We start from the raw sequence: 23,692 nt of genomic DNA on the forward strand, positions 1-23,692 counted from the left end.
CGATCCGTTGCTGGACATGGAAAAAAGACAAAAGACAAAAAAAAAAAAAGATGACCAGTAAGGGGATCTTAACCCTTAGCTTGGTGTTGTCAGCACCACGCTCAGCCAGTGAGCGAACCAGCCATCCCTATATAGGATCTGAACCCGTGGCCTTGGTATTATCAGCACCACACTCTCCTGAGTGAGCCACGGGCTGGCCCCTGTTTTTGTTTTTCTAAACTACCTGTCAAAGTGATTTTTATGCAGTCTCCCCCAGGAAACATTTGGGAACCATTGATAGATGAAGATTCAGTTAATGGGATGCATTTGGCCCTTAAACAAGACAAGTTTGAACTGCACAGGGTTTTTTTTCAATAAATAGTGTACAGTACTGTAAGTGTATTTTCTCTTCTCCCATATGATTTTCTTAATAACATTTTGTTTTCTCTATCTTACTTTATTGTATGAATATAGTATATAGTACATATAACATACAAAAATAAGTGTTAATCAACTGTTATTGGTAAGGCTTCAGGTCAACAGTAGGCTATTGGTAGTTAGGTTTTGGGGAAGTCAAAAGTTATGCTGGATTTTTGACTGTGGGGAGTCAGCTCCCCTAATCCCCATGTTGTTCAAGGGTCAACTGTAATGACAACTGAACCATCAAGCCTGAAGAGGGCTACCCTCAACCTGGAAGAGGGAGACTAACTTTGGTAAACCTACCTGTTCCAAGCTTTCTCTATTCAAATTTTTATCAATGACTTAGATGAACTCATGGTCACGCAACTGGGGATTATATGATAAATACAATTTAATAAAGTGATTTTTTCCACTTAGTATGATATGATGAACATTTTCTTACATCATTAAATAATCTTCAAAAATAACAACTTTAATGACTGCGTCATATTCTATATTATAGCTTGGAACATTTAGATTGTTCTAATTTTATGCTGCTATGCATAATCTTGCAATGAACATTTTTGGTTATAAAATCTTTGTATTTCTTTTTTTTTTTTTTGTCTTTTGTCTTTTTCTGTGTCCGGCAACGGATCGCAACCCTCAGTGTTGCCCCCGTACCGGACCGGGGACCGGCAACGGGATTGCAACCCTTGGCGTTGCTCCCGCGCCTCGCTCAGCCAGTGAGCGGGAACCGGTCTGCAAGTAGGATCCGAACCCTCGGGCGGGAGCACCACCGCGCTTCCCAAGCAGCACACTTATCCAGTGCGCCACCGGGCCGGCCCAAAATCTTTGTATTTCTACCTTTTCTCTTAGAATAGCCTGAGCATAAATTACTGTCTTGAAAAATATAAATATTTTTCAGGCTAATATATATTCCTAAATGTATCTACCTATATCTATATATGGGTAATATTCTTTTTCAGAAGTTATTCCAAATTATACTCCCATCACAAAAATGAAGGTCACTATTTCACCAAACTAAGTATTAGCATTAAAAAATAAATTGTATAGAAAAATAATTCTTTTAATTTGCTTCTTTTATTTTAGCTAGTGAGGTTGAACTTATAAAATATATAGTCATCATTTGTATTTCTTAGTGAATTATCTGTGAACTTTGCCCAATTTTCATTTGAATTATTGGTCTTTTCTTCTGGATAAGTTTGAATACTTTTCTCAGTAACAAATATCAATCCTTTGTCATAGTTACATAAGTATTTTTCCAGTTTGAGGTTTGCCTTTTAATTTTTTATGATAATTTTTTCAATGCAAATATTTTGAATATTTGTGATCAAATCTAACAATTGTTTCTCTTTTATAATGTCTTTTATTACTTTTATGGTTAGAAAATCCTTGTTTATCCTAAGACTCAGGAAATATTCACTCATATTTTCTTTTTGAAATAGGTTTATTTTTTTAATATTTAGCTCTTTAACCCACCTGGAAGTAAAATCTTTGTCAATGGTATTAGATTTTTGGCTTTTGTCATTTTTTAACACTATTATTGAATAATCCTACCTTTTCCTACTGTCACATGAGGCTTCCTCATGTGCCAACTTCTATATTGGATCTATTGCGAGCTTTCTCTCCTCTTATTCTGTATGTAAATTCTTATGTCAGTACCATACTGTCTTTTTTATTTTTGGACAGCTGGATGGCACCGGGATCTGAACCCTTGACCTTGGTGTTGTCAGCACCTCACTCTAACCAACTGAACTAACCCACCAGCTCCCATACTCTCTTAAATATTGTCACTTTGAAACACTTTTTAACAAATGCTAGCTCCAGACCCTTCTGAGCTTATTACTCTTTATTTTCCAAATACTGTCAACTATTTTCTGTTATTCTTTGAGAAGAACTTTTTTAAAAAAAATCCCATTGGAATCCATTTGTATTGAAACTGTGTCATGTCTCTAAATTACGTGTTTGCATTTGCTCTTCCCAAGCAGGAACTCAGCATTGCTTTGACTCAGATCTTCTTTTATATATCTCAGAAAGGGGGTTGATTTTACTCGTATGGACTCTACATAGCTCTTATTAATGTTCTTAGGTATTTTATACTCTGTGGCTCTTGTGAATTCGTTTGTTTTTTTTTTTTTTTTTTCCTTTATGATTTTCAGCTAGATATTGCTAGTATGTAAGGTTGTTACTGAGTTTTGCATTTTTGCTTTGTACCTGGTCATTTGACTGAAGAGGTTATTCTGACAATTTTTCAGTAGATTCCCTTAGGTTTTCTTTTCTTTTTTTTCAGTTTCTTTTTTTTTAGTTTTAATTTTTTTTTTCATTGTACACATTTGGGAGTACAGTTTGTTGTTTCAATACATGCATATATTGTATAATGATCTAATCAGAATAGTTAGCATGTCTATCACCTAAACATTTATCATTTCTTCGTGGTCTCTTAGGTTTTCTAAATAGATAACTATATCAGTTTCATTCATGATTACTTTGTCTCCTCTTGTTTTTCATATTTTATTGTACTGGGAAGTGGACATCTATATCAATCTTCTAATTTCAATGGTATTGGCTTTGTTATTTCACCTTAAGATATCATATTAGCTGTTGGTTTAATAGTTTATAAATTAATCACATTAAGAAATTATCTTTGTGTTACTAATTTTAAAAGGATTTCATATAAATCCTTCTATCTGAAAAAAAATAGAATGAATATTGCGTTTTATTAAATGCCTTTTCCTTTAACCTGTGTTCTGTGGAACATAATTATGGGGGATTATTAGTAAGTCTTCAAAGGGGAAAAAAAGGGTCCCACAATCAAATAACTTTGAAAAATGCTGTGTTTTATAACCTCCTCGTGAACATTTATAGTGCTCCTAGATCAAAGAATTTGCAACTTAAAGTATGTTGTCAGATTTATAAATTACAAGTCATAACATTGAAAACACTCAATGAATATTTATTGCATGAGCGAATGAAAGACTGGAAAAACAAACAGTCCTGTAAGAAATTGATTTGATTCCAGTGAACTTCCTCTCCCTTTCTTCTACTCTTTCCTTGAAACAGCACAGAAGGTGGAGTGGAGTAGCTACAGGTAATGGCAGTAGGTTAGACAGCAGTGTGCTTTAAGCACATCTCAGCCCTGAGTAGTTTAAATTCTATTCACATCTGGAAAAATAGACATGCAAAAGGCTTCCATCCAACAAATTCCAGTTTCTTGGTTCAACAGGCTAATGTCCATTCCCTTCGTAGGCACAGCAGTTTCAAAGATGTCATTATCTGAACGAGCAGGCCTGGTGGTAATATATCAATGATTTAACTAAACGAAAAATAAAAATGAAAATAAGACTTATGCTTCACACTTAAGGAAGACATAGAGTTTTAAAATGGAAGTGAAGATCAGCCTAATGTACTTTTTCAATAATTCAAAGATTAAATTTTTAAAGTAGATGAGATGTTTTTCAGGGATGTTTATTTCAGCATTATTTCTAAGAGCAAGAAATGGAAAGTTATTTAAATGCCTGAGAGTTAGGAAATGGTGAACTTGGGCCGGCCCGGTGGCACACTGGATAGTGTGCCGCTTGGGAAGCGTGGTGGCGCTCCCGCCGAGGGTTCGGATCCCACATACAGACCGGTTCCTGCTCACTGGCTGAGCGAGGCGCGGGAGCAACACCGAGGTTTGCGATCCCGTTGCCGGTCCCCGGTCCGGTACGGGGGCAACACTGAGGGTTGCGATCCGTTGCCGGACACGGAAAAAGACAAAAAAAAAAAAAAAAAGGAAATGGTGAACTAAATTGGTACATAATCACCTTAGAATAGTATGCAGCCATTAAAAATCATGTTTTCAAAGAATTTTTAATAGCTTGAGGAAAAACTAATGGTGAAAAATCTAGATGGAAAATTGTTTAAACATTTCAATCCCAATTATATAAAGAAAAAATTGTATTCACAGAAAAATGACTGGATGGAAATATATCAAGATGCTAAGTAGTCACTACCCTGTACTAATGTGGTCTTGTGCAAGCTACTTAACCTGTCATAAGCAATTTTCTGCTTTATAAGCTAGGGAAAAAGTGCCTGCTCCAGTGACAGTGAGGAAGAAAGGATGAGATGAATGTATGAAATGCGTTATAAACTGTGCAGTATGTTTTAGAATGATACGTTGCTTGGTAGTATCCAGAAGTAGTGGTGGTAGAGGTAGTAGTGCTAGTTTGCTAGGAAATACTTACATATCCTGGATGATTTTGTAAGATTTTTGCAATAATAAATGTTCCATTCTTCTCCCACTTTCATTTCTTGGTATGAAACATGAAGATAGGTTAAACATCATTTCCATGTTCAAGACAAATCAGAGTAGGACTTACCTTTTCTTTTCAATTTTTCTCCTAGTGAAATAGTGGATCAAGTTAAGTATTATCAATAAAATTACATATGAGAAACTTTCCAACACTTATTATAAATCAAAATGTATTTAAACTTATATTCCTGATTTTAAAATAAGGAAATAAAACTACTCTACTGAACTCAAAAGTTGTACTTCATATTATATTTTTTTCATATCTACAGCTGACTGCTGTCCAACATGGGTTTGAACTGCATGGGTCCACTTGTACATGAGTTTTTTTTTTTCAATAAATATATTGGGAATTTTTTTTTTTTTTGTCCTTTCTGAGACCGGCCGCACCGCGCTCAGCCAGTGAGCGCACTGCCATCCCTATATAGGATCCGAACCCACGGCAGGAGCGCTGCTGCGCTCCCAGTCCCGCACTCTCCCGAGTACGCCACAGGCTCGGCCCATATTGGGAAATTTTGATGACATTCATGCCATACCTAACCCAAACAGTTAAGTAGCTTACCTAATAGTAGTTAAGTACTTAAGTAGTTACTTAAGTAGTAGTTCAGTAGTTAAATTTGGGGGGAATCAAAAGCTATACATGGATTTTCAACTGCACAGAGGTTGGTGCCCCTAACCCCTGCGTTGTTCAAGGTTCAACTGTGTATGGTTTAAAACTTTAGTAGTACTCAAAGGAATGACATGACTGCTAGGGTTGATTTAATGCTCTTTTTAAAAATGTTTCCAGCAATAGCAGTGAATTGAAGCCTCAAGCCTATGCACAGATGCCAGTATGTGCACAAACATGTTTTCTTAAGTCCTGTTTATCTTCACACAAGACGTTTGTCTAGATTTTGGCTTGAGAATTTAAGAATAATGCTCATAGAATACCCCAAATATATGTGTCATGTTATTTTTTTAGTGTACTTAATTATTGAATATCTACTAAAAAATCTTACACTTGTTATTTGTTATGATTCACAAAATGTGTTCCCATAAACACTCCCATTAGAGGCTTCAGCCTCTCAAGCTCTGATTTGGGGCAGATGTAGTCCCCAGAGAATTAGTAAGAAGTCCTGTGTTCTAATAAACCCCTTAACCTATTTGAGCCTTAGTTTCCTCATCTGTAAAAAGGAGATAAAAATACTACCTACCCATAAAGTAGTTAGGATGAAACGAGGTTATTCATGTAAAGACTTAAGCACATAACAAGTTCTCAAATATTAGGTATATTACTAAAAAATGTAATGCTTTTTCCATTATTCCAGGCACAAGTGTGATAGTCAAAACCCAGAGACAATGCATGACGAATACCCAGGGGAAGCGAAGTTTGCAGCTGGAATTTGGGGTGTCTGCCATTAAATAGTGTCTTTTATAGTTGTTTTTGTTTGTTTTTTAGTCATCCTTAAACCCATCTTTGAGAAGATGGTGCTTGGGTATGTTGAGGGACTTTTCATTGTCTTGAGATTTTTCTCTTCCCCTTGTCAACAGGTGACATTTTTTTCTATGAAGTTTTAAAAAAAAAATTCTAGCATAAGCAATGAAAAGAAAGACATCATCTGTCCACATATTCTCTTGCATCAAAGCAGCTCCTTGAGCTCAGGCCAAGCATCAGCAGCTAGTGTGCCCAGGAGCCACTTGGACGTGGCTGAACCGGGGACCTCATCTGACCAGGACAAGGAGATGTCAGGTCTCCTGCCCTCCCCACCACCCCTTCCGCTCAGCTGCTTGGAATCCAAATGTCTGTACCTTTTAATGTTGATGGCTTGGCTCACGAACCTTGGAGCAATCACTGTTAGAATTGGCAGGCCTCCCTGAGAACACAGGAAAAGGGGAGCAAGGACAAAAACCAAGTCTCTAACGCACAGGATGCCTGTGGAGTGGACTAATCGGCTCTGAATCATAGTAGGTTATTTTCTGTAGTCTTCCTGTGGCCTCTTATTCCTTTGAATTCTTGTTATTGCAGATAACACCAGAGTCCCTGGAATTTACAGCTTTGGGAAAGCCTCTGAGGTGTCCCCCAAAAAAACCCACAATGGATCAGCCTTGCACGTGGTCCATCTGTGTACGTTGCGCTGCAGGATCCGCTCAGACTCTCTCCCTCCAGGTTGCTGTTTTTGAACCTCATCCCCTTATTCTCACTTTTTCCACGCCACTCAGTGTCTTGGGTGCTCTTAGTTCCCTCACTGCACTGACGTGTGCCTGCCTGCCCAGCGGTATGACATAAATGAATCTGAGTTTCAGCAATCCTCAGTGTAAAAACTCTTCAGTCAGCTCAGAGCACCACTCAGTGTCTTGGGTGCTCTTAGTTCCCTCACTGCACTGACGTGTGCCTGCCTGCCCAGTGGTATGACATAAATGAATCTGAGTTTCAGCAATCCTCAGTGTAAAAACTCTTCAGTCAGCTCAGAGCAGTCACATATTAACTCGTGTTATCTGACAGGTCCTGCTTGGGGTACCAGTGAGCAGGGCGGTGTGGGATCCCAAGGCTACAGGGCCGAGCCTGGTGTAAGAGCAAAAGCCTTGTACCAGGAGGGAGAGGCTCCAGGTTCCAGGTCCTGTGCAGCCACTAGTGAGTGACCAGCAGCAGGTCACTTGACTGCTCTAATTCTCTGTCTCTTCACCTTACAGATAAGGGGTTGAATCAAATGATTCCTAAGAGATGCTGGGGCTCTTAAGTTCTGTATGTTTACTAGGTGTTAGAGGGCAAGCTCCACAAGAGCTCCCGGTTTCAAAGGCTTTTAACACAAAGTATCAAATTGCTTTTCAGTGAAGTTATTCTTCCGCCACCAACATATGAGTATATAAGGGTGTTTATTTCACAGGACCCTCACCAGCACTAGTATGAGGTGTTTTTTTTTTTTAATTTACTAATATGCTATGTTTTTAATTGGTATTACTCCAACAATGAAATTGAATATTAAATTTTGACTTTGTATTATCTGTGGGAGAAAGTATCACTAAACGAATTAATAATGTAAGCAAGCATTATAATACAGTAATTCTTCCTAGTTCTGGTTCCTCTGTGTCTGGGACCCAGAGATTAAAAGATTTACCAAGGTCACAGTTGAGGGGCATTTTTTACTTTAACTTTCACATTTGCAGCATACTTTAAAAACAATTAGGGTTTTTCTGGCAGGGTTACTACTTAGGAAATTCTAGTTTCTATTACAATATGAACTTGATAGTAGGAAACACCTGCTCTTTAAACAATTTTATAATTTAGGTTTTTCCTTGAACCCCCTGTTATTCCAAAATTAGTGGGATTTCCTGCATTTTTATATAAATGAAACAGCAGAAAGTAATTCAGGCACTCCTGAGCAGTGGTCCTCTGACTTAAGCACCTGTTGCATGTGAGTTATTATCCAGCTGGAGACCGAGTGCTTAACCAGGATGTCCACACACCCATCTACCCCTTTGCGAGGCCCATTCTCACCTCCCTGAGCCTGGAGCCTGGCAGTCCCTCCTCCTGCGCAGGCCTGGTGAAGGTGCTGGGAAAGGGCCTTATTGCAGTGAGCCACCCAAGGTGGATCTCAACACTGAGCTCTTCCCCCAAAAGGTCGTGGTACATGTTCTTACCTGGCTCATCTGTTTTATTGTTGTGTGGGACCTCTTGTAGGCTATCTCAGCCAACCAACCACTGCTGGTAACATTGATTCTACAGGAAAGTGCCCATCAAATTTCAAACCAACACTTGGACCTAACCCTTTTGTGAGTTGGAACATGTGAGTTAGAATGCAGGGGGCCCAGTGACACTTGCTGCTGTTCTTTCAAGCACTGGCCTATCTCCCCATTTGTCTCCTCTTCCTCAGTCTGTCCTACGGGCCTCCTGGCATAGCCTAATCCAGGCCACCGGCATGAAAATCAAACTGGATGGTCCGGGGTGGGGGTAGCTGTGTGCTCTGGCTTTAAATTCACTGAGTGACTTCAGGCTTGAGACCCCAGAGTGGCTGCAAAACCTAAATTCCACATTCATATGGGTGTATGAAATCCATACACTGTAGATACACTCTATAAATGCTGGAGCTTCACAGAATGTGAACATTCTCACACTAGCTTTTACCAGTATGTCTAAGATTTGTGTGGCATTTCCTAAGAATTGATAAATATGAACATTTCTGTTCCTAAGAGTATTTACTAGGTTATAGGTACATTAAGGTTTTGATTGAAAAAAATTTTTAATTGAATTAATTTTGAAACAATAGCACCTCCTGACCCTATTTTTTCTCCAGGGAGAATGGGGAGAGCTGGCCCCTTGTTGTCAGGGAGGCCAGAAGTCCGTGCAGGAGGACAGTTTGGAGAGCTCTTTTCCCTCACATTGGAGGAAGTGGGAGGCATGGTGCCTTATGCCCAGTGGCACATCCTGTGATGAGTGCCCTGAAATTCCCTTGTGCTCCTCACCTCTGAGCAAACCACTAGCTCAAGGCCAAGTTTAAACATTTCAGCCCAACCTCTAGAGTGCAAAGCTTGTATGGGAGCTCTGCTCATGTTCCATTTCCACTCGAACACTTACTGTGTGGTCTCGGGCAAGTTGCTTAGCCTCTCTGATACCTCAGTTTTCCCACCTATAAAATAAGGATAATGTTATCACCCACCTCAGAGTATGTCAGGGATTAAATGAAACGATAGGAAGGCTTTGTGCCATACCAAGCATGTAGCAAGCGCTCAGTAAATGTCAGGTGGTATTATCAGAGTTTTTCCACATTTACTGTAAATTTATGGAACATATTTTAATGACGTATCTATTCTGAGGTTCCACAACTTCACAGAAAATGTAGAAACTTTGGATGAATTTAAAACTAGCAATGACATTACTTAAAGGTTTGGAATATAGCCTGCTAAAACTGCTAAACAATTTCAACTTTATGTAGAAAACATAGGTCTAAAGTGTAGCTTAATTTTTCATTCTTACAAAGATGGCAAAATTGTGTGACATTTGACAGTTTAATTCTTTCCCTCTATCCCTGGAAATAGAGTCACAGGTTCTGGGCTTACATTTGATCAGTCAGGACTTTTTAGAAACAAATAAATAGTTTGGGACCAAATTGTTAGCTGCAGGAATGAGGAGCTGGAAAAAGTCATGCAGGTTTCTTCCCTTGAGTTCCTCCACCAGGGTGAGGGATCCTCCCCTGGCAAGATCAGGACACGGCCCCGATCACCTCAGACACTTTACAGGGCCCACAAACAAGTAAGTGCAGTAGACATGCCAAGCGCTGTGATGCTGCAGCACAAGGTGCCCAGGGACCACAGACAAACGTCCCCAACACACAGGTTGGGGAAGCTCCCCTCGGGGAGGTGGGCCGGAGCAGGTGTCCAGAATGCACAGGAGCCAGCTGGGTGCACTTCTCTTGGGGTGGTGTCTGTTCTGTCACTGGAGCTGCCAACAAGAATTGCTGTGCTGGGCAAATTCAGAAGGCCCAGTGAAACCGCAAGTCTGACCCCATTCACCGAACTTCTTACACTGGGGCAGAAAAATTGGGCTATAGATTTCAAGCTTTGATTATTCCTTATCAGTGGAGGAGTAAAATGCCAATCCTTGTCCTTTTCTTTGGGGTTATATTTCTAAGTTTGTAAATGATTATGTAAAAAGTTGATAACCCACACCTTTCTGGCCTCTTGCTTAGTGACAGCATGCTAAGCTTTCCCTTGTTTCCCTCTCTCCTAGATACTTACTGGAGCAGGATTTCCCAGGCATGAGGATTGGTCCGGAGCCCACCACTGATTCCTTCATCGCTGTGATGTATGGGGATACTGAGGGCAGCACCCCAGGGAATGCTCTAGTCGTGGACCCCAAGAAGCCATTTCGAAAGCTTAGTCGCTTTGGAAATGCTTTCCTGAATCGGTAAGGACCAGCAAAGTACCATCTTTGGTCAGGTTGTTTAAACCTTTTTGAATTATTGCCTGTTACATGCAAAGGTTCAAAAACAGAACAGAGAATGTCTGCTCTAAAAGAGAGAAGTCATAGAAAATATGTTCATCATATTGAAATATTTGAAAGACTGTCATAGGAACTGATCGTTTACACCTACTCAGGGTGGTTTCAGAGGGCAGAACTAAGGTCCAGTATTAGACATTATAAGGACACACAGTATAAGGAACATGAAGTCATAGAAAATATGTTCATCATATTGAAATATTTGAAAGACTGTCATAGGAACTGATCATTTACACCTACTCAGGGTGGTTTCAGAGGGCAGAACTAAGGTCCAGTATTAGACATTATAAGGACACACAGTATAAGGAACACGTTTCTAATCATTTGAGCTGCATAGAAATAGATCAGTTGCCCTGTGAGGCAGTGAGCTCCCTGTCGCCAGCAATGTTGGGTGATGGCCACCTCTCAGGCGTGGTGTGCTGGGGCCTCCTGCAGTCAGAGAGCTTACCCAGAGGACCCCTTCTGCTTCTCACCCCATGCTGTGAACTGCTTCCTTGTTCATTAGAGCAGGGCAGGGAAAATAGAGTCAGTACACAAAAAGTTAATTTAGTTACATCGTCATTATCTTATAGACGTAAAGTTGTGGGATTACTGAGGATCTGTCTTAATTGGAGATGTGTTTTATTTGTAAAACCTTTTGCCAGAGTTCCCAGTGAAACTGAGGGGTGTTGGGGGCTGTGCGGGGAGAACAAACCAGCTGGTTCTCCCTGCTGCAGCTCTGCCCTCTCGGACATGTACCTCCCTCCCCCTCCTCCTAGTCTTTTTTTTTTAAACCCTTTTCTGATCTTTCTTATTATTCCCCCTCCCCCACTCCCACCCCTCCATTTTTCTCTTTTATGAATCTGGCTTTGGCTTTAAAGTGGTTGATTTGGGGAGTGGGTTATGGGATGTTCAGAGCTAGGGAGGAATAATTCGAGCTTCTTTAGAGAAAAGAAGTAGGATTAGAGTTGACAGACAATAGGATACTTGAACTGCACTTCTCCTTTCTAGATGTTTTTAAAAATAGAAACAGACTCTCCCAGCTGGCTGCTGTCCTCCCAGAGGCTCAGGTGCCTAATTGCACAACTCCAGGGGGCGCCATTCACATGGGCTATGGAACAAATGATATGCCAGGTGCTGTGCAGTGGCCTTGCGGGGGGGGGTGGCCCAGGCAAACCTCCACAGGTGCCTTCCATAAAAAACTGAACTCTCTAGGGATCTGAACTCTCCTTTAAGGGTTTTTTAGTGCTCATTCACATGGGCTATGGAACAAATGATATGCCAGGTGCTGTGCAGTGGCCTTGCGGGGGGGTGGCCCAGGCAAACCTCCACAGGTGCCTTCCATAAAAAACTGAACTCTCTAGGGATCTGAACTCTCCTTTAAGGGTTTTTTAGTGCTCCTATTGCGAATCAAAAAAGCATTCAAGTGGTAGCGAGGGAATTTGGCAATGGGATAAACAGAAATGCACAGAGGATGTAGATGGACTCATAGAAAAGTTCTGTCTTATCATTGATGCTGATTTGCAGAACACTGTGCAGATGATATTTTCCATCCTGCAGATTCTCTTCTCTGGGATTTTACTCTTTAACTCCAGAGCAGCCTTGTTTGGCACCAGAGTGTCTCCTTGGGAGAACTAGAGGTTGAGCCCAGGCTGGGAGAACCCCAGAGGATCAACTCTCTGGGTCTCTCAAGACAGACTGGACCAGAGTTGAGGGTATGTGGGACAAGAAGCTTCCCTATCGGGGCCTCCCTTGGAGCCATGGACATAGGGCAGGCATCAGCCAGACTTCTTATCCCAGGACTGGACCTGGAAGGTTCCAGAGGCCCCGGAAAACGCAGGGCACAGGATCCATCTCCGTGGAAGGCTAGTCTGGAATCCTGTGGTCTCCTTACCACTGCCCTTTGTTTTATTTGCCTTTTCCCTGACAAAAGCTTAAAAAAGAAATGTTAGCACTTTTTTCAAATTCCCATTTGTAAAATTCCATATTCACAAGGGAGCAACCACAGGAAGAGTGGCTATTGGCTGTATTTTGGCCAATGATTTACTTTCCCAACAAAAACAAATTTTTTTTCAAATCCCAAACACACAGAGGGCGAGTATGAAAAGAAGCATTCAGGAAAGATTTTGAAAGGCGAGGTTCATTATCTCAGAATTTACAACTGTGGAAATAATTCATGAATTATATAATCAAGTGTTAATTGAACTCAGAATAATACATAGAAAAATAAATATGCATTTACTGTGTGTCAGATAATGTTCCAAACTTTACTTGTATATTAGCTTGAAATCCTCACAAAAACCCTGTGATATGGCTGCTACTATTATCCCCAGTGGAGAGAGGAGTAAGGCATAGAGAGGCTATTTTAGAGGTTAGTTGGCATATGGAGTGCTGGGATTGGAACCCAGAGCATGTGGCCACAGAGTCCTGCTAGTGACCACTCTACTGAGCTGCCAAACGGTATGCTGTTTGGACTAAGAGTCATTACCTACTGTCCCCTATTTAACTTTTAAGTCTGTCCCTAATATAGCCTTCCAACAATGATGATGAAGATGATAGTATTAGAATTTACGTAATTTCATATATGCAATTCTTTTGGTGTTAATAAGACAGATGATACTATGGCCAATCTACAGATGAGAAAACTAAAAGCAAAGAAGTGACTTGCTCAAGAAGAGGCCATCAGGAAGAGGCAGAGACAGGATTCAGGTTTCTCCTTCCCTCCTGTCCACCACCCTGAGCCTCCACCAAAGCACCAGCAAAGAGTTTCTGTTGTCCTGGCCATCATGGTGACCATATGTGTGTCAGGATCACATGAAGGGATGTGCCTCATGTAAATTCATGTCATACGTGAGAGTAAGACATAACCTGATTAAGTAGTGTCCACATGACAGTGCTGCTGTTCCACACAGCACTATTTAAGAGAGAGAGTCAATTAGTGTAGGGCGCCCAAATGTGTGTACATAATTATAGGATCTCTCTGGGAACATCAGCAGGATTAGCTCTAAAGGGTGAAGTGCTTTTTACATAGCATATTTTGGGTCAAAATATAACACTTAGTAGTAAAGAAAATTGGTTGTTTGCTCTGGAGAACTTTCTCCCCCAGCCAACCACCAGATTCACCCCTGGGACAGGTCACCATTACCTGGCCTTCTCCTTATAGGGTGTTGGCTTGGGCATCTGCCCCCAGGGGCACCTTTAAAAGAGTGAAATACTTCCAAAGGTGGTACCAGGTGATAGCTGGAGGGTGACACCACTGCCCACACCTTAAGTAAGCCAGTGGAGCCTAAATCTCAATCTCTCTCTTTTTTTTTTTTTTTCTGCTTCTTGTTTTTGTTTTTGGCGGCTGGCCAGTAAGGAGATCCAAACCCTTGACCTTGGTGTTAAGAGGCTGTGCTCTAACCATCTGAGCTAACCAGAACACTGCGCTCTAACCAACTGAGCTAACCAGCCAGCCCCCCTGAATCTCAGTGTCCAAGGCTAGTTTCTAAGAGAGTAACAGGGGTCTACAGTGCATTTCTGAGAAATGAAGATAAATTGCCAGAAAGGTAGGTTCAGATGATGGAAATTCCATACTCAAACAAGAGAAGGAGCTGAGTCCAGAACAAAAAGAGCCCTGTGGAAACAGCTTTACTGGGACATTACCCCACCACACCACTACTTCAGAGAGAAATGCACAGGCGGCCTGTCTTGGAGCTGCTTCATGGGAGCGTGGTTATTGACCTTCCAAAGTCTGGTATCAGGAGGCAGCAGCACCAGAACATGCAGGTCCTGGGAGATGCCCGTATGTTTTGGTCAGTTCAAGAAGTGCCAGGGGGCCGGCCCGTGGCTCACTCGGTAGAGTATGGTGCGGATAACACCAAGGCCGTGGGTTCGGATCCTATATAGGGATGGCCGGTTTGCTCACTGGCTGAGCGTGGTGCTGACAACACCAAGCCAAGGGTTGAGATCCCCTTACCGGTCATCTTTTTTTTTAAAAAAAAAAAAGAAGTGCCAGGGATTGGGGTCTGATATTTTTCATCTGCAGTCTGCTTTTGAATTGGATGTTACGTTTTTCCCTCAATCTACTTTTCTAAAAATGGTAGTATTTTTTAAAATTAAAATAGCTACAGACATTGTTTTTCATTTAGGATCTATTATAATTTTCAATTGTAGTCTTCCATAGAAGAGATTCTTAATCTCATTTACTTCTCCATTGCCTCCATTTCTTTTTGAAAAATAACTTTAATCACTGGCCCTAGGAATTGTAATTTTGAAACTTCCTTTTGAGCTGGAGGAATCTGAACAGTCCTTTCAGTGTTTAGTTATTTCAACCAGGCCTGACAATGGTGATGGTAATGATAAAAAAAACAGTCTTAACGTTTGTATGAAGATTTAGCTATCATAGAATACACAGGTGTATTCTTGGACTTATACTCCATTTGTTACCTCTATGTAATTAAATGAGGCTTCATTCAATATAGCTTTTTTGAATTTTGAATATTACAGAGTCATTTATGTACCACTGGGAATTTTTTTAAAACTGACACTGCAAGTACACAGCATCAGTCCATACACATGCTGGCTCCACCAGCTAATTTAGCTGGAGAAATTAAGAAAAACAGGCTCTTGCCAAGAATCACTCTTTTTTGGAGGCGGCAGCTGGCGAGTTCTGGGATCTGAACCCTTCACCATGATGTTATCAACAGCACGCTCTAATCAAATGAGCAACCGGCCAGCCCAATAATCACTCTTGATTCATTAGCAGAAAAAAACCAATTGTTTTTAATCTGAAAGAATAACTGGGATGTTTTTGTGGTTCATTTATCTGTAATAAACGTGCTGAAGCTTTTCCCATTAACCTTTAACCTCAGGATTTGTGGTGGCTCCTGGGTCATTGTACCATTGTTGTTGACAACCAGCTTTACTCCCTGGTCTCCAGACCTTCCTGGCTGGTGCACTGCACCTGGTTTTCCCCCATGGCAGTCAGGAGAGGATTTATAAAAGTACACTTTTAGGTTGAGCCATATGAAATTGGAAGTCCTCAACCATCTTTTACCTGTAAAAGTGGTAATTTCATAAGATTAAATCTAAGCAGAAACCAGGGGCTTTTATATAGTCTGAATGTGAAATTCATTTCCTTCTGGGCACTGGAAAGTTACAGCAGCCATTTGTGGTAGGGCCATAAAGTAATAATGATTATGGTTTAGTTGTCAAAGTCTTTTTGTAGATTGTATCCTATTTAGTATGCAAATTTAGGAAGTCATATCATCTCTCTGGTTTTACTCTCATCAGTGAAGTGGGTTGGGGTCAAAGGAGGTGCTTTGAAATAGCTCTGTGCTCTCTCCATTGTAAGCTTACGTTTACTTGAACCTAATGACAAACCTGGGAGTTCATGGTGCTGGCAGATTTGCTTAGAGAGGTTTAGAGACCTACACACAGTAAAGGTTGCAGGTCTCCCGCTTCCTGTTCACTGCCCTGACCCTCCACACAAGCAGCACAAGGAATCCTCTTTGGAGGAGAGTTCCAGGACTGTGGCATATCACTTCTTTGTTCTAGGACATTGCCCAGTGTGTGATAAAGGCACACAATGGGGTTTCAAATGTGTGCGATGGTAGTAGCGGCCCAGTAGTTGAGAACCTCAACTGCAGTCAAGACACCAGATTAACATCCTGACTCCATCACTTGCCAACCATGGGACTTGGCAATTTCTGGTGTGTGACCCCTCTATGCCATGTCCCCTGCTTTGTCAGATGGAGGCTCACAGCCATAGCTACCTCTGAGGTTGTGGTGAGGATCGAGTTCCTGTGCATGGAGAGTGCTTAGGACAGGGCCTGCCACACAGTAAGAGGTCAGTCAATGTTGCTGCTTTTTTATTATTATTGTAACTACTACAGATATTACTTTTTATTGAGAAATCAAAATCAGTATGAAGGTACTGTCTGGTTCTTTTAAAAGTCTAGTATTTTAAATGCTGATCACTGAATTGGAATTTTAGCGTTGGGAGGCGATTTTGAGTAATCAAGTCGTCTCGCCCCCCAGTTTTACTGCGCAGCAGGACTCCAGCAACTTGCCTGAGACCTTACAGCCGATACCATTACTTTCTCCCCCTACCCCCGATCTGCTATGCCTGAGCCTTCCTCAGACATGGGATGACATGGAGTGGGTCCAGCGTAGGATCTTGGTTGCTCCCTCCCCTTCTTCTACTTCAGAACACAAGATTTATCAGGTCTGCCCGGGTGGGGAGACACTCACAAAAGCTGAGAGAGGCTCCTGGTTCAACCAGCACATGTCTGCATATTTAATATGAAATGCAGAAGGCAAGGCACAGATACACTTTGTGTGAGTCACCACTGCAGGAAGGAGTAGGAAATCCATCTCGGGACAGCAAATCTACACTTGGAAACATTTCAGCAGAAGCGCGTGAGCAGGGACGGCCTGACGTAAGGCCAACTGTGAGATACGCGATAAATAACCTTGGTTTTCCCCTCCCTTTCTCAAAGCAGAAGGGTAAGACGCAGCTGCTGTAACAGCACTAGGTCTTTTTCCCAATTACGATATGACTTTTTCAGAGCACACGTGTATGTAGTTGTAAGCTCACCGTGGTATTGTGGCCCCCGGGGGCCTGGCTGCTGGCTGTGCTCTATGCTCCCTGCCACCCCACCTGACGCTTTCTTCCTGGTGTGGAGCCCAGCTTCGCACTCAGGACCCTGGCCCCTGGGCCCTCCTCCTCCTTTTCCTTTGTTCCGCAGTGTCCTTGGCCCCCACTGTGCTCCCTGCGTGCCGGGCAGGGACGTGAGCTCCGCTCCCTGCTTCTCACTTCGTGGCTCGCTGCACGTTGGCCTCTGTTGTGTCAGGAGGCCTGAGCGTTGTTGAAACACTGTCACTTCACAGTATGTACGTTTTGAATCCTTCTGTTAGCCTCACCCTAGAATCCAGGGGTTTTGTGTTCTGGAAAAATGGAGATTGAGTGTGAGCTTGTAGTTTTGGAAAAAGGTCAGCCCCTCTACAGGAGTAGCTTGAGAAAATAGCATCACAGAGGTGAAAAACTTGTCCAGCATTGCTAAATGTCCCAGGCCATTTGAAAGAAAGCAGGGCCTGTGATGGGAGACTAAATCATCACTGACAATGAGTGTGGTCGACCCCAGATGTGCTCAGAACTCAGCTCCTACCCCCGCTCTAGGGAATGGAATGGCAGCATTTTTTTCTCTGTGAACGTACCAAGTGTGTGTTCATCTCTGCACTCTTTACGCTCACAGGTCTGCTGTCCCAGTGTTGGGCAGCAGGGTTGATTTAAAGGCTGGGGTGCAGGAGGGGCAGCAGAAAAGCAGACATGAGAGGTTCTTAACTTGACAGGTGGAGTTCTACTCAACTGACGTCAGAAACAGTCATATGAGGTTATATATGAGGTTGCCATCTCAGCCAGCCATGTGTTTGCAGCACGGCCTCGAGACATCACACAACTGTGCTTCAACCTTTACAGCTGAAAAGGACCTTTTCCTACATCTACCCAGGCTGATCTGAAAATTTAAGAAAGAATGTATGAAAAATTTGCCCAGAGCCCCTTCAAAGAGAGTGATTTTGAAATGTCACCAATTGCACCTCTGGCCCAGAGCTGCCCTCCCCTGCCCAGTGGGCCGTGCCTCCCACCCTGCCCATGGGACTGTGCCATCCACATGTGCCCTGTGGAGGCTGGGCTGGCCTCCCTGTCCTACATCCCCAGCATATTTACTTTCTGAGAAATCCCCACTACTTCCACTGAATGGAAGAATTGAGCTTTTACCAAGTGTTTTCAAGCTTTCAGCCTTTACAGATAGAGAAGTTAGCCATTTATCGTACAAGAAAAGGAGAGTCATACTAAGTTTCCACCTTAAAACATACACAAAGATCCAACCCAGGCTCTGTTGCCTGGGGTGGGAGTAACAAAGCACTAACTACCGTTGCTTGTATAGTTACACCGTGTTAAAACTGGAAAGGACATTGCCAGACTCTGGGCCAGATGTCTTCATTTACACATGAGGAAACTGAGGCCCAGAGGGGGAAGGCCTTTGTCCAGGGTCCCTGGCAAAGGCTGAGCAGAACCTGAACCCAGGTCTGCTGACCCACAGGCCAGAATTTTCTCCCACACCACTTGACTCCCAGGGCACAGATGCCAGGGCAGCTGCCCAAAACAATAGCAAGAATGACCAGGATCATAAGGTAGAGATGGTACCAAGCAAGCGAGGGATGAGGAAGGAGGCTTGGAGGTCCTCAACAAGGGCCTCCCGCAACCCACCCCTTTGCCTGTTCTCCGGGTGACCCTAGGACTCCTAAGCACCTGGAGGATGTGGGGTGTTTCCCACAGGTGCCTCCCCTGACTGGGCCTGAAGCCATAAGGGGCACGGGACTGGATGCTGAGTTCCTGGGGCATCAGACAGGGAAACAGGCCCCAGTACCTCTAGCTCTCATATTGGGGAATGTGCAGGGCCTGGACAGGGAGCTCAGGGAACTCTGGCCCAGTGGAGCAGTGCACCCTGAAGGAGGCATGGGATTCCCTGCAAGGATCAGCATGGAGGAGGGGGAGGTGAGGCTCATAGGCTTTGAAATCAGGCTGACCTGGGTTTAAGGTCCTGGTCTGAGTGACTCTGAGCAAGTTACTTACCCTCTCTGAGTTTAATAGCCGTTTCTTCCTCATGATTAACATGAGGATCAAATGAGATGATGTCTGTAAAATATCTGAGTGTTCAATAAATGTTAGCTAAAATCAAAATTACCACTAAGGGACCCGGTGGCAGGTAGCAACAGGTGCCAGCCACCTCCCATACCTGTCCCATGGACCAGCATCTGTCCTCCATGGCACCACTGGAGTTGCCGTCAATCTCTTCCAAGCCCCTACTCTGCAGTTGACTTCATTATACATCTTTAGTCTCTGTCAATCTCCTCCAAGCCCCCACTTTAGAGATGATGTCAGTAAGCCTGGAAAGGCCAAAGAGCCTACAGTTAGAGCCCAGCTTTTCACCCCACCTTTGGTGTGTCTCTTCCAGATTCATGTGCTCCCAGCTGCCCAATCAGGTCCTGAAGAGCATCAGCATCATCGACAGCCCTGGCATCCTGTCTGGGGAGAAGCAGCGCATCAGCCGAGGTCAGTGCCCCGTCCCCCGCCTCCCTCACCCAGTGCTGTCTGAGGCCCTCTCCTGTTTGAGCAGAGGAGTTCTGTCCCTATCATATTCTCTCCATTCTCCAGGACAGCCACAGGCCAGGGCACCCCACAGCATCCCTGGGCCGCTGAAGGGCCCAAGGAACAACCAGGAGGTCATAGCATTAAAGGCTCTGCCATTTCAACTAAGAAACTTTCTGGAGTCTTAGCCATAATCTCCTATCTACCCACCTCAGCATTCAAGAGGGGAAACATTCCTGGCTAACAATTCACTTGGACACATATGACAAAAAAATAAAGGAAGCCAGCTGGTCAGAGGGAGGAGAGAAGCCCTTCTGCTGCTCTTCCTCCCTCCGCACTGCACGAATTCCATCCAGCAGCCCTGCAGCTCCTTCCACTGAGCAAGCCTCTGTGTGGTGTCTACTGGGGAGCAGACACCGTGCTGCACACTGGGGATGCAGCAAAAGCAGGTGCAGTTCTGCCCTCAAGAAGCTTAAGTTCTATGAGGAAGACAGACATTAATCAAGTTATCGTATAAATAGATGGAAGATGAGAACCAGGATAAACACTATGAGATGTCGGCCACACATCAGGGTGTGAGGAGACCTGGCCTGGCAGTGGGGTGTTGGGAGAGGCTCCCCAGAGGATGCAGCCAGGATATGGAGGATGAGTGGAAATTACCTAAGGGAAGCTCTGGGGTGGGGAAAGAGAGGCTGCATGTGTTTAGAGGAGATCTAGAAAGAATGGAGAATGCTTGTAAAGAACAATGAATCTGGGCATCTTCAGCCTTCAGAAGATGAGGCTGAGGCAGCAGTTGTTGCATTGTGGTTTAAACAGATGCGCCCGCTGTTTCCCCTCCCTCCTGGAGAAGGGGCCATAGGGGCAGACCAGAGGACACAGTAGACATAGACAGGAAATGCCTGGCCGGGAGGGCATTAGGATGGATTCCTACAGCCACGGAAGCAGGTCAAGTAATTCCCTCACCCTGGCCTTTGAAACAAAGGATGGTTCCTCGAGGCTTTGCTGGGAGGGAGGAGATGGAGCAGATGAATTGCTGCTGTCACTGCTTGCTAATAATTCTTCACAGCCCTTTGGAAGCAAGTCAGTAAAACTATGCTGAGAAGTGCTGGCCTGCCAAAGGTGAGCAGTGGCCTGTCTGGGGTCACAGCCATGGGTTATGGCCAGCCAGTGACCTCCCCCACAGCTCATGAGGCAGAAGTGTAGTCACACAGGCTGTGCAGGGTCCCATGACAGGGTAATGAGAGGGCTCCTGAGGCCAATAAGCACCCTTTGCTCGTGGCATTTCAGAAGCACCAGCTCTGCTGCTTCCATGGACCCGCAGAGAACTCAGGGCTGCCCTGAGCTGAGGCCTTCCCAGGGCTGGCCCTGCTATGCCTTCGCAGCTCAAGAGGGCCCACGATGCCCAGGCCAACCTGAGACTTCCAAGAACACCGTGAGGTTTCAGAAAAGAGCGGGTTAATAGTATTCTTCCCTGTTAGATGTAAAGGATTCAAACAATGAATAAGGAGCAAAAAAAAAAAAAAAAACCTCTTACTGTCACAAATAACAATGATTAATGACTTTTTCTGGCTCCTTAGAGACTTTTTCCTATGCATGTATAAACACACCATTTTTAACAGAAATGTGATTACCGTGCATATTTTCTACAACTTGATTTTTTGCCATAGCAGTCTATCTCGGACATCATTCCATGCCAATTATTCAGATTATTTTATTCCTTTTAACAGCTGCTTGACTTCCATTAAAGGAATAATAATATAGTTTATTTAACTAATTTGTGGATATCATGATTGTTAATAATTTTTCACTCTTACAAATAGTGTTATAGGTGGTCATCTTTTTTTGTGCATCTTTACACCTCGGTGCCAATAAATTTTTTGAAGAGCCAGTTTAGCACCATGAATTTGGACCCAGACTCTTCAGATAAAATGTTTTGTTTTAAAAGGAAAATAAAGCAAGCATGCCCCACAGCCTTTTTAAGCTGCCCTTATTTCTCTACTTGTACATGTCTGACAGAAATATGCTGGAGAAGTATGTGGTCCTGGGCTGGCCCGTGGCTCACTCGGGAGAGTGCGGTGCTGATAACACCAAGGTTGCGGGTTCGGATCCCATATAGGGATGGCCAGTGCGCTCACTGGCTGAGCGTGGTGCTGACAACACCAAGCCAAGGGTTGAGATCCCCTTACCGGTCATCTTTTAAAAAAAAAAAAAAAAGAAGTATGTGGTCCTGGTAAATCTTTCTTTTTACCTCTAAATTTTGAGACCTCTAGACTTTGGCTTCCACCTTATCCATTTCTTTTCACTGGTAGGCCCTTGACCAATTCTAACCATCCATGTTCTTTAGAGTTTCTCCTTTACTTAGTAATTATAAGTGTCTTTCAAACAGTAGCTCCTTTACAATAGTGCTAAAGCATAGCATAATGTTTTCAGTATGCTTTGAAGATTGTTTCTTTCTATCACTTTATAATATAATCTGACTCATATCCTGGTTGGACTTACTGTGGCATGTACTTACTCACATCCTATGCACAGAAATAGCACATATGGTTCGAGCCAGTCAGCTGGTCCCTGCCACTGACGGACATAGCAACTGGTGGGGAAGGACTGAGGGCCACAACAACTGCACTACAGACTGTGGCAAGGATTCCCAAGCCTGGGTGCCATATGGTGTTCAGGACACATTGGTGGTTGGAATCACTGACGTCTTTAACATATGTACTCCACAGAATATGTAGTATTTCAAAGTTGCTTCAGCTTAAACTGTTGCAAATAGTGCTGCATTCTCACATCTGACCACTCGTACATCCAGCCCTCCAGCCTCAGCCGATCACAGCCCCATCTTCACCAGGAATGAGTGTCAGCACTGGGTGATAGAGTAGGTACAGAATATGACCCCACAAGACATTTATACCATCACTTTTGACGTTCTGGGTGGGGCTTTGCCTCCTTACGGTGTTGTGCCTATGTGAGGAGAAAGGGGGCAGCTGATATGCGAGGAGAAAGGGGGCAGCTGACGTTCCCTCCTCCCTTCCTTCTCCTTTTCCCTTGTGTGGCCAGTGGATTAACCCTCAATAAGCTGAGTACTTGATCCTCATCCAGGAGGTCCCTTTTACATATTTAAAGAGTCTATTTGAAGTGTGCATTAATAATGGTATGATAACTTTTACCATGTAGTGAGCTCTCACTGTATGTCTACACTGTGCTAAATCACAGCCCCATCTTCACCAGGAATGAGTGTCAGCACTGGGTGATAGAGTAGGTACAGAATGTGACCCCACAAGACATTTATACCATCACTTTTGACGTTCTGGGTGGGGCTTTGCCTCCTTACGGTGTTGTGCCTATGCGAGGAGAAAGGGGGCAGCTGACGTTCCCTCCTCCCTTCCTTCTCCTTTTCCCTTGTGTGGCCAGTGGATTAACCCTCAATAAGCTGAGTACTTGATCCTCATCCAGGAGGTCCCTTTTACATATTTAAAGAGTCTATTTGAAGTGTGCATTAATAATGGTATGATAACTTTTACCATGTAGTGAGCTCTCACTGTATGTCTACACTGTGCTGTTTAGGATTTATTGTCTAATTTAAGCCTGAACACAGTCATGAGACAGAAACTCAGCCCTGGTCAAGGAGAACCCCCTCACTATTATTCCTCCAGGAAAGCAGAGTCTTGCGGTGGTCATGAGAATTTTTCCCAGCTACTGGCAGATGGGTGACCAAGCCCAACACCTGGGGAGTGGACAGAGTAAAATTATTGACAGGGTGCCACATTGGAGAACAGGCTCAGAGGAGCGACTGCTTCCCACAGCAGCTAAAGGCTGCAGCTATGTGGGAACCAGCGCACCTTCAAGCCTGAGGGAAGGCTGCGCAAACCCTGGGCTGAGCTTGTTGGGAAGGAGGCATAGCTGTGCAGGAGTTAGG

The 23,692-nt window shown here is 43.4% G+C and overlaps 1 protein-coding gene across 2 annotated transcripts in view; it reads left to right on the forward strand.

Moving 5' to 3' along the window:
• EHD4 (EH-domain containing 4) overlaps positions 1 to 23,692 on the forward strand; it is a 75,983-nt gene that overhangs the window by 8,567 nt on the left and 43,724 nt on the right. For both annotated transcript variants that reach the window (XM_008587455.1, XM_008587447.1), the window contains exons 2-3: positions 10,392 to 10,568; positions 19,643 to 19,740. In XM_008587455.1, coding sequence (XP_008585677.1) covers positions 10,392 to 10,568; positions 19,643 to 19,740 — 275 coding nt within the window. The remainder of the gene's footprint in view (positions 1 to 10,391; positions 10,569 to 19,642; positions 19,741 to 23,692) is intronic.

Source organism: Galeopterus variegatus, unplaced genomic scaffold (assembly GCF_000696425.1).
Source record: "Galeopterus variegatus unplaced genomic scaffold, G_variegatus-3.0.2 Scaffold119, whole genome shotgun sequence".
Lineage (NCBI taxonomy): Eukaryota > Metazoa > Chordata > Mammalia > Dermoptera > Cynocephalidae > Galeopterus > Galeopterus variegatus.